This window comes from Monodelphis domestica, chromosome 2, assembly GCF_027887165.1.
Source record: "Monodelphis domestica isolate mMonDom1 chromosome 2, mMonDom1.pri, whole genome shotgun sequence".
Lineage (NCBI taxonomy): Eukaryota > Metazoa > Chordata > Mammalia > Didelphimorphia > Didelphidae > Monodelphis > Monodelphis domestica.
This window is the reverse complement of record NC_077228.1, coordinates 192,193,294-192,203,860: the sequence shown is the minus strand read 5'-3', so window position 1 is coordinate 192,203,860 and position 10,567 is coordinate 192,193,294. Positions and strand designations below refer to the sequence as shown.

At 54.1% G+C, this 10,567-nt stretch overlaps 1 protein-coding gene and 1 long non-coding RNA gene across 46 annotated transcripts in view; one reads left to right on the top strand and one right to left on the bottom strand.

Moving 5' to 3' along the window:
- Nucleotides 1–9,032, bottom strand: LOC103097764 (uncharacterized). Of its 2 annotated transcripts, none has more exons than XR_008916350.1 (3): nucleotides 8,999–9,032; nucleotides 658–6,627; nucleotides 1–246 (listed from the first exon to the last, which is right to left on the bottom strand). It is a non-coding gene; the product is annotated as an uncharacterized LOC103097764 (long non-coding RNA). The 2 variants fall into 2 exon arrangements; XR_473969.2 differs by having other exon boundaries at nucleotides 8,839–9,031.
- The window catches only part of CACNA1G (calcium voltage-gated channel subunit alpha1 G), a 94,917-nt gene continuing 88,287 nt past the window's right edge, over nucleotides 3,938–10,567 (top strand). For all 44 annotated transcript variants that reach the window (XM_056816649.1, XM_056816626.1, XM_056816644.1 and 41 more), the window contains exon 1: nucleotides 3,938–4,203. In XM_056816649.1, coding sequence (XP_056672627.1) covers nucleotides 3,938–4,203 — 266 coding nt within the window. The remainder of the gene's footprint in view (nucleotides 4,204–10,567) is intronic.

The following is a 10,567-nucleotide window of genomic DNA, read 5'->3' as shown; positions in this document are numbered from 1 at the left end:
TTTTTCCTTCCAGATTTATGTTAGGGATATTTATTAGCAGCGAACTGTGCCTGCAACAAGGACAATTCTGAGGAGGAGGAAGAAGAAACGGGGTGGTGACTAGAAATTCCCATAAAACTCGATCTCTTTTGGACTTGGAGCTCCTAAAGGTCCCTATCTGCACTCTCCATAAGGAATTGAAGAATGCCTCTCCTCGCTGTGTGTCCTGGAGCAAATCAGAGCCTTTCGAGGTCTCAGTTTCCTCATCTATAAAAGGAGAGATTATGCTAAGATCTTTGAGATTCCTTCCAGCTCCAATGCTCCGTGCATGACTCTATGACTTATTCTCCTTTTGTTAAATCAGGGATTCTGTCATCCTATCTACTATTCACTTTATCTACATGAGCCTGGGCACCAGACCGAATCTGGGGATCTATAAGTAGGGTTGGTAAAAGGGAAGGAGGGATATTGCTCGTAAAGGGGAGGGGTGGGTGTTGCTTAGGAGAAGAGAATAATTTTGGTGGGAGGCAGGGACGAATAATAGCTAAGTTTCCTCCAGGCTAAGCCTCCTTGCATGGGCTTTGGTCACATCTGTCCCAGCTCTCCCTCTTTTCTCCTCCTCATCGCGTTCCCCCCCCCCCCCTCACCCCATGCCCCGGCAGGGGCGGGCCTACCTACCAGAGGGAGCTGCTGAGAATCGGTGCGCAAGGCGAGAGCGACGACCGCTGCAGGAGGAAAGGAGGGAGGCAAAAAGAGACGGAAAAGAAAAGGAAAGGAGGGAGGGAAGGAGGAAGCTAGCGGCCGAAGTTCCCCTCCCCCCCGGGCGCCGCTGCTCTAAAAGGAAAGGTGTCAGCCTCGTCTCCTAAATCAGAAATAATCATCCCCATAAAAGATGACATCCTCCGCCCACCCCCGGCGCTGGGTTGAGTTTGAGACTCTCGGGCCCTCGGCAAGCTGAGCAGCTGCTCTCTCTCTGCCTCGGAGAGGGAGAGGGAGAGACTGGGGAGCTGCTCATTAGCATTAAGTTTAAATGAGTCCGTCCTCGTTTGCATACTTCTGTGGAGCTCGATTTCTGCGGAAGGGCAACTGGGGAGCCGACGGCGCAATCGCCCAGCCCTCAGCTCAGCTCCCTTCCCACCCCCCCCAACCCCACCCTTTGCGGGAGCTGAAACCTTCTCCCCGACTCGACCCTGAGTGAGGGATGGGGATGTCTGTCTATCTTTCTCCGTAGAGCTGTTCCATTCAGTCGGAAAAACAGGAGAGACCCAGGGGACGCCTGAGGTCAACCGCTCCATTCCTCTGCCTCCGGACAGTGCCTTTTTCTCAGGCGCCGCTCGGGAAATGATCCGACTCCTCTCCGATGCCTTTTCCTCCCCATGACGTTCAGGAAGTGCTTCCTAGTGTCTAACCCTTAATTTCCAACACACTGCAATCGTAACGCATTTTTCTCCGTAGTCCCGACAGCTTCCTGCGGGAGGGGGCTGGAGTACAATGGACTGTAGGGGGAGCAACAGGGTAAAGAGGCCGGAGAAGAGGAGCGGGCAAGAAACTGAGGTAGCCGAGAAAGAGGACTTTCACTTGCCCTTCCCCCTGTGATGGGACCTAGATATCAGCTTCCCGCTACGGGTCGCCACGGCCGGGTGTAAGGTTGGAGAAAAAGAAGGGCACCTCATTTGAGAGCGTGGCTGAGATGGAGTCAGCAACATTCGGACTCTCGATTGGGCAGACTCAGCTCCATTTTGTTACCCTGAGCCAACTTCTCTCGGGCTTCTCTTGAGGGGAGAACCAAGAACTGTCCAATCTTGGCCCACTTCTCTGGCTCCTCTCTCCCGTAACCCCCTTTTCATTCCCACCCTTCGGACTTTCCCAGTTCCTGAGAGGGAGAAAGGGGGCTGGTGTTGGAAGGATACTACTACCTTACTTACAGAAACTGGCCTGGACTCCAGGCTTCTCCAGTTTTCTCCTTGCTCTACACACGGTCATCACTAGCAAACACCCTACAGTCCCCTGCCTCGGAAGTCGCATATCTTACTCCCCAGGGAACCAAGAAGGCCTCAATCTTTATCTCCCGGGTGCTGAATTCTTCAGACTAGGGTTAGTGCTCCACTCCTAGCAGAAAAAGCATCAGCTTTATAAAATAAGGCCCCCTCACACGCCAAGACAAGCCCTGTCACCCTCTTTGGCCAGCGCGGCGGGATGTAGCAGAACAGAGGACTCAGAAGCAGCTTCTTCCTCGGTCAGAGTATAGGATTGGAGGAGAGGACACCGGGTCATGTTTATGGGCAGATACATAGGGGCTGGGGTCGTGCCCTAGGAGGACGGAGGAGACAACGCCCACCTCACCGATCCTCACCTGGCTGTTTTTCCTTTCTCTACCCCCATCCCCGAAACCCCCAAACCACATACCCTTCTCCAATCTCAGCCCCGCCCTCAAGCCTTGGGACTGCCTAGGTCAGTCTTGGTCAATCTAGGCCCCGCCCCAAGTCCTTCCTCTTGCGCTAGGCCCCACCTAAGTATCCTGCCTCTCCATCCTCCAGCTCGGAGAAACCAGGTCTTGGGGTTGCCACTTTTAAAAAAGACCCAGGTTTTCGTATTGGGCCTCCTTGCCCTCCCTGTGGGCCGCCCCTTCCCTTGGGGAAGACAGAGCTCCGCTCTCCACCCCCACCTCCGAATGGATCTAAATCCTGAATCTCCCCGGCTCATTTCTTAGGCTGCATTTCTTTCCCTAGCCCAATTCAATACGGGAGGCGGAGAAGCCAGGGACAAGGAGCCACAGAAGGCTTGAAGGGTCCAAAATCAAAGGGGCAGTAGACCCCAAGGCAAGCCCCCAAATTTCCTAGAGGCGCCCAGCAAGGGAGTCCTCGAGACCCTAGTAGCCAATAGGAAAAGGGGTTCGACCACTGTGGCACTATGATTGGTTTCTCACATTCCAGAGGGGCTGGGGGGTGGGGGGAAGGAAAAAAGGGCGGTCCCAGGCGTCCGGGTTGGAACCGGATTCCAGCTGTGGTTCTTTATCCACCCCCTTCCCCGCCTCCTGCGCCTTTCAACCAATAAGAGGACGGCGTGAGGCCGGCGGCACGCCTGGATTGACTGAGAGGCTGGCTCCGGAGGGGCGGGGCCCGGGGCTTGAAGTTGGAGTGAGGGATCCAGCTGTGTTGTGCGCTGGGCTCGAAGCTTTCGCTCCAGTCTCTGGTCCGAGGAGGAGGCAGTGGCGCCGGCAACTGCAACTGCAACTGCAAAGGCAGCGACAGCAACGGCAGCGGCAGCGATAGCTGCAGCAGCCGCATCTCCGCCCCCGGCCCTGCCCAGAACGGCCCCCCACTATCTCTCCGCCCTACCCGGACTGCTAAGCTTGTGGGGGGGAGGAGAAAGGAGCTTCTCCTTGTTCCCCCCCAAATCCCCCCAACCCCAGGAGAGTCCTTCTTCCCTTTCCCCTACCGACACCACAACTGGCAACCCGCCGGGGCGATGCTGACTGTTTAGATTCTGCCCTCTTTGCTCCAGGGAAGACGGGGCACCCCCCTACCGTGGCCCCCAGCCCATAGGCAGTCTTCCCTGGCTCTTCCACATTCCCTACTGCTGCAGTGAGGTGGTCGCGGAGTCGGGAGCCCAGCACCTGAACGCGAAGCAAAGAAGCCTGAACAAAGTGAGGAGGAGCCGGCAGGGGGGGGGGGGGAGAGAAGGGGGGGAAGCCAAGGCCCAGGGGAAGCGGGAACCCGGCCCGAAGGAGCCCGCCGCGGGCCAGGAGCGCGACCGAGGATTCAGGGCCCCCGGTGGGCAGCATGCCCCTGGGGGCGGCGAGAATTGGGCTGAACTGGCCGGCCCGGGGGCACAGCCTCCGCCCTAGAGCCTCCCGGATGCGTCCTCCCAGGGGTCCTCCGGTTCTGTGAGGACACCCCCCCCCCGCAGGGGGTACCGCTTGCCCCGCTCCAGACCTGGGACTCAGGCTGGCGGGAGGATGGACGAAGAGGAAGATGGAGCCAATGCCGAAGAGTTCGGGCAGCCCAAGACCTTGGTGCGGCTCAACGACCTGTCGGGAGCTGGGGGCCTGTCGGGACCCGGGCCGGGGCCGGGGCCGGGGCTGGGGCCCGGGGACAAAGACCCAGGCAGTACCGACTCGGAGCCGGAGGGACTGCCCTATCCTGCGCTCGCCCCGGTGGTTTTCTTCTACCTGAGCCAGGAGAGTCGCCCCAGGAGCTGGTGCCTCCGTCTGGTCTGTAACCCATATCCTTCGGGGGACCGCAGTGGGGAAATGGGTGGGTTGGTGGGGGACAGGTAAGTAAGCATGGAGGGGAACAGCTGGGGGGGAATGAATCACAGGTGAAGGGAAGACAGGTGAGACTGGAGGGAAGAGGGAACTGATTAGGGGGGGGTGCTGTTAGAGTAAGGGGGGAGGGGAGAGCCAGGTAAGGCCAGGACTCCAAAGGAGAGACAGCCATCACCATCTCAACCCTTCTAGTGGGGTGAAAATCGGAGCTGTACTGCTAGAAAAGGGGAGACTTGAGGAGGGGGAGGGGGAGGGAGGAACGTGCGCCGACCATTCCGCAGCTGGATGCTCTCCAGATGTGGGGAGGGGAGAGGAGGATCGTTGCCCTCCAGATGTGAGGAGATGCAGAAGCTATTGATTTCCCTGGCCGATAGGGGCTGGATTTGCTTTCCTAAATTGGAGGGGGGGGGCAAGCAGAGAAGCAGTAAATGGGGGAGGGGGAGCTGTAATCTGCGGTTCCTTTCTTGCCATCTCCCCCACTTCAAAGTTTGCTACAGGATCTGGGGTCCGCCCTCCCCACTTCGACCCTGGCGCTGAGGTTTTCCTGACCAAACAGGAGCTGTAATTGGGGAGGGGATGTTTCTAAGCCCCCCCACCTATCCCCCACCCCTTACTCCCCCGCAGCGGGCTGGAGGCACAACAAGGAGATTCCGGCGGCGGCTGATGTCAGGGGCTGAGAATGAGAACAAGATGTGCGGGGTGGGGAGGGGGGCGGTTGTGCCCCCAAAGCTAGAGCTGAGCCCCTGGCGGGAACTGAGCGGATTTGGAGATCAAATCTGAGCTCCCCGAAGTTACCCGCCCCTCTTTTCCTTATTTCAGGGTGTGGGGAATGCTTAAATGTGAGGAGTTTGCATTGGATCTCCAGCAGGCGGGTGTGTGTATGATGGGGGGGGGGTGGCGCGGGGGTAGACAGTTTCGGGAACTGCTCTGTAGAGAGGGAAGAATCGAGCTAATCAGAGCCCCCCCCCAATTATGCAAATAGCAATTGCCTTCCCCCAATGATTTCTTTCAATGAATGCTTCAGTAGGGGAGGATATGACCAATCCCCTAAAATGAGGGTTGTAGAGTGAGGGTATGAGTGTGCTTTAACGTATCTCTCCCCCTCCCCTCCTTAGAAGAAATTCAGGTTGGCCCTTCTATGTGTCTGGCCTCGCTGGTCTATTTAGGAGCTCCCACCCCAAAGTAGAAAAGAATCATCATCACCCCCTTCCTTCAATCTAATCTCCAGTGTTGTGGGGCTCCCTTCCCTCTTCTAATAGCTGGCTTGGCTTCCCCAGAGAAACCCTGTTCCTGCTCCCCCCCCCCCCCCTTCTGGATGCCTCTTGCTCAGATTCAGTCACAAAGCACTTCCTTAGAACAGAACCTGTTTGTTGTTGTTTGTTTTGGTGGTGGTGGTTGTTGGGGAGGGGAGTTGGGGGGGGGAGGCTCTTTGAGATATGCCTTGTCTTGACTGCTTCTCTCTTGTCTTTGTTATAGCCGGAAGGGCTTCTTTGAGACCCTGGAATCTGGGGTAACCTAAACCTAGCTTTCCCCCTTGGGATCCCTGTTGCCTGTTCCCAAACCCTGGGGCTGTAAGAGAAGGGAGAGAAAGGGGGAATGTGTATTCAGACCACCCTTACCCCCTCTGCAGTTAAGCTCTCCAGTTCCCAGAATCCTGCTCTCCCAGCTCTTCCCTTTCTCTTCTACGCAGAACTGGAGACCTGGGTTCCTGGTCTCCCTACCTCCCAATCCCCTTTTTCTCTTTAAACTCAGATGGCACCAACATCCCCCTAAACCACATGAACCCACCGGCACCTCACCTAGTCTGCTCGGCAGTCATGAGAACCTCCTGGATTGTATCTTCTTTCTACTTCCTTTCCAAACCCCAGAATGAGGGAAATTAGGAGGGGGGGTTGGGGGGGGGTGAAGCAGTGCACTGGAAGATTTGGATAGCTGTTTAGATTTGGCTATTCTAAGGTCTGTAATGCCCATTACTACCTTTTTATGCCTTATTTTCTTCCCTTCAAATGGATTTAAGGAATGGAAGCAAGTAGACTCCTAGTTCCCCTCAACCCCCCACCCCCCAACACACACTTGCTCTAGGGAAATGGGTCTTAAGCTAGAGAAGCTAGCCCATAAACCATGAATGGAAAAGGTAGCAATTCTCTTCTGGCCTACTCACCTTTACTTTAGAGGAATAGAGGGATCAGTAAAGGATACATTCTCCGCTCCTCCCAACTTACCCCATAAATTGAGCTCTTCGGGGATTTTCTGAGGGGAAAGGATATTCCTACTTGCCTGTTATCCCTTTCTCCCAACAACAATTTCATTGTGTGTTTGTGCATAGGAGGCAGAAGGTCATAATTTAGCAATCGCCACTTTGGGCATCTTTGGCGTAGGGACTGGGGAAAAGAAGATCAGAATGAGTGGTGAGGGGTGGAGGTTATTTCAGAGGGAGATTTGGAGTTCTGCCTGGTCTCAACCCTATTTCTGGAGGGCTGGGAAAGGGGTATTTCTGGGGGAGATTGTGGCTGATGGGGTAACCAGGCCTGGGAGGTAAAGAGAAGTTAGGAACAATTCTGCCTGGACTCCCCCCACTCCGCACTCTCTCTTTCTGCCTCTTTCTCTCTGTCTCTGTCTCTGTCTGACTCTGTCTCTCTGTCTCTGTTTCTGTTTCTCTCTCTCTCTCTCTCTCTCTCTCACACACACACACACACACACACACACACACACACTCACACTCACACACACACACACACAGAGCATACTCACAGCTCTTAAGGAAATGTGTCTCTTGCCTTTGCCAGAGGCTCTGAATTGAATCCCTCATCCTCAGTATTTCCTTCCTCCTTCTACAGCATCTCATTCAGCCCTATAACACTGGCTTATGCCTCTTGCCCTGCCCCCCCCAACTCTCTTCCCTCACTTCAGACTAAGAAGAGAGCCGTTAGACCCCTTCTTTGCATGTCACTCTCTACCCCTCCCTCTCGCCCACCAAGGCCAACCCCCCAAAGAGGCCTTGTTTCCTGGTGAAGAAACCTGCCCAAGGCCCCATCTGGGATATATCGGGTGGAGTGAGGAAAAGCAATAAGGAAGGGTATGAGGGATGGCCTGGCATTACATGCGGGTATGTGTGTGTGGTAGGGGGTGCCTGAATTAAAGAAGAGTAACTAACGGGGTCAGAAGAAATTTCTCCCCGCTTTCCATTGAATCCCTGCTCCACTAGGCATAGGTGCCTGTTTTCTCCTTACTAATGTGTACTTCTTGGTTGCGTGTGTTTTCCCTCCTTGCGTTCCCTCTTGCTGACTCCCCCCCCCCAACCAAAGGAGATCCTGAGCATTCCCTCTCCTGGCTATGTCACATCTGGAAGTTTGTGTAGGAGTTCCTCCAAGCTCAGAGCCCAGCACAGCTTTTTCTCATTTAGAAATCATAGGCTGGCATTTGGGATCTAGGGAGGGGGAGTGGGAGAAGCAGGGCTGGAGGGGGGAGTTGGGGAGCCTGCCAGGAGGAGGAGGCCTGAGCGGCAGGAGCCCTAATGACTTCCAGAAGTGAGTGTGAGTGTGTGACTGTGCGTCATTGTGCGTGTCTGAGTGTGTCTGGTGGGAGGGGGAGGGCAAGAGATCTATGGATTTTTTTCCTTTTGGAGGGTCTTTGGTTTCCTACCTTACCTGCCTCTTTCTCACCAAGATCTGGGATGTGAAAAGTGAGGTTTTACAGGGAATCTCTGTCCTGGTCCCCTAGTAGAAATTGGAGAGTTGAGGACTTCCTGTCTTACCTCCTGATTGCCACCTCCCAGTTTCAGGGCCTTGGACTCTCCAGGGGGTGGAGTGTCAGAAAAAAGCTTGGGGTGCTGGGGGAAAGGTTTGAGGTGTCGATAAGAAGTTTGGGGAGGATAAGGAGTAGGGCAGAATAGGTCTCCTGTCTCAAATCTACCATAGAGATTTCTTGCACTAAAAACACCCCGTTCCCCTCCCCTTCCCAGAGTTGGGGACTCCCCGGCTACTCTTACTCAGTGGCCCCAACTGGAGCCAATCCTGGGATTTCCCCCTCCCCACACTACTCCAGCTGCTCAGGCTCCAACTCTTCACCCCACCCAGCCGGCCTCAGCCAGGATGGCGACAGACACAACCGCTCGCGCGCACACACACAGATCTGCTTGCACACATACAAGCATAAACCCTCTCTTTCACACACACATACACATGCACGCACATACAGTTGTAGAGGCTTGAATAAGATTTCTGGCCCCCTTTCCAAAGATTCCAGTAGGCCTGCTGTCTCTCTCCCTCGGTGTCTCTGTATCTATGTCTCTGGGTGGAGCTAGCTGTCTTTCTCGGCATTTTTTTCCAGTTCAGCTAGAAACCTCTCTCCCCACACACCCACACGCTGGAGAGGGGAGAAAGACACAAGCCGTATATACGTTTGGGGAGGGGGAGGCAAGGGCATCTCGCCAAGGGGCCTTCATTGGGTCTTGACTCCCTTCTTACCCTCCCCAAAGGCTGAACTCTCTATGGTGTCTGCTCCTCTCTCCATAATGAGCTTGGTGCCCATGTGATTATTGAAGAGCCCAGAACCCCGGGGGCTCTCTCCCTCTAGTGTCCCATTCTTCTCACCCTTTCCCCCTAGTGGCTGGGCAAGGTAAGGTATCTTGGGGCCCGTTTAAATACAACATGAGATCATTCCCTCTTTTCTCCCAGGAAAGGAGAATGGAAGCCAGGGTTTCTCCTGCCTCTGCTTTCCTCCTCTAGATTATGGGGGAGTGGGGGGCTGGACCTGCGGTGTGAGGGAGAGCTCTTCCAGTTTCCCTCCTCCCCCCCAACTCCTTTCGGAGCCACTCCAGCCGGGAGAGTCACCATAGCAACAGTGGCCACGTGACTGCACAGGTCTCTCCCAGTCACTATGGCAACCAGTGTCCCCTGTTCCCTTGGTTGCCATAGGATATATCACATGGTTTCTCCTCTCTCCCCACCTGGTAACCTGTGTTCCCCACCCCTTCCTACTTTCCCTTCCCCACTAGAGAAAGGGAGAGCAGCCTTGGGGAAAGAGGGGTCACCTCAATTACCATGGCAACAAATCAACACCAACCAAGTGACACATCCTACCATTGCTATGGCAACAAAAGGAACATCACACAGTGACATGGAGCTCTGTTCCCATGGAAATGAGCCCCACCCTGGGATAGGGGAAAGAAGGACACCCAATTGGGAGTCTAACATTGTTAGGTTCAGGTCAGGCAGTGGTTTCACTGACCTGGGAACAGCTCAATATATGCCATTTCCAATTACCTTGTGCCTCAGTTTCTCTCCTAGTCATTTTCTGAGGATTTGGGGCTAGTCAGGTGAGGATTTTCTGAAGATATCTCCTAATCAGACTTCAGGAGGCACTTTAGTAGATGCTTCCATAGTTGAATGATCTTGAATAAGTAATTTCCTTTCTTTGACCTCATTTTCCTCATCTGTCAAATGAAGAAGCTGGATGAGACCCCTTGAAGCTCTTATTCTCTGTGTTCTGTATACAGTTGAGGGAAGAGAGAAGCCTTACCTCTTGTCAAAATGTCAGGCCCCTGCCTCAGAACTTTTAGGGGGTTGGAGCTCCATGGAGGACAGAGACAACACTGTCCTTGCTCCCCTTCCCTTCTACTCACATCTCCCTCATGAATATATAGACCGTTGACCATGGAAATGTGGTGTTTGTGTATATTAACATCAATAAAATTTTAGATTTAGGGACTTTAGAGATCACTGATATTGGTTCATGTATCTCACTAAGCTCCTTCCCTATCATCCCTCCCATATCAAACACTAGGCTGGACATAGTCTCCTTCCCATAATCACCCTCTTCTTAAAGAACCTGGTGACCCTTATAGCTCATCCAGAACCTTTTGGGGGCTGGCTGGGAGAAGTTCTTTTAATTGTCTTGCTTCCCACCCATCCCAACCTGGAAAACCCAACCATTTCCTCATTGCCACTGTAAGGAGGGGAGGGAGAACCTTGAGATCGGAGACTCAGTGGGTGTGTTAAGGGGGAATTTATTCATTCAGCAACCACGGATATTTCCCCTTATTCTGCACTAGGCACTGTAGGGGTGGGGTGAGGTTCAAAGAAGGATAAGACAGGATCCTTGCCCTCTAGGAGTTTAAAATCTAGTAGGGAAAATGAGCCGGGAACACATAGAATTATGCTACGGGCAGAGTATGGCCAATGTTGTAAGAGAAGATGAGCAAAGTGCTATGGAAGTCATCCTGCCAAGCTGTGTGTGTGTTATCTGCTCCATCCGCTCCTCTTCCAAACAGAGCCACCCACCCACTCTCATTCAGGTAAACCCTGCTTGGGCTTCCCAAGG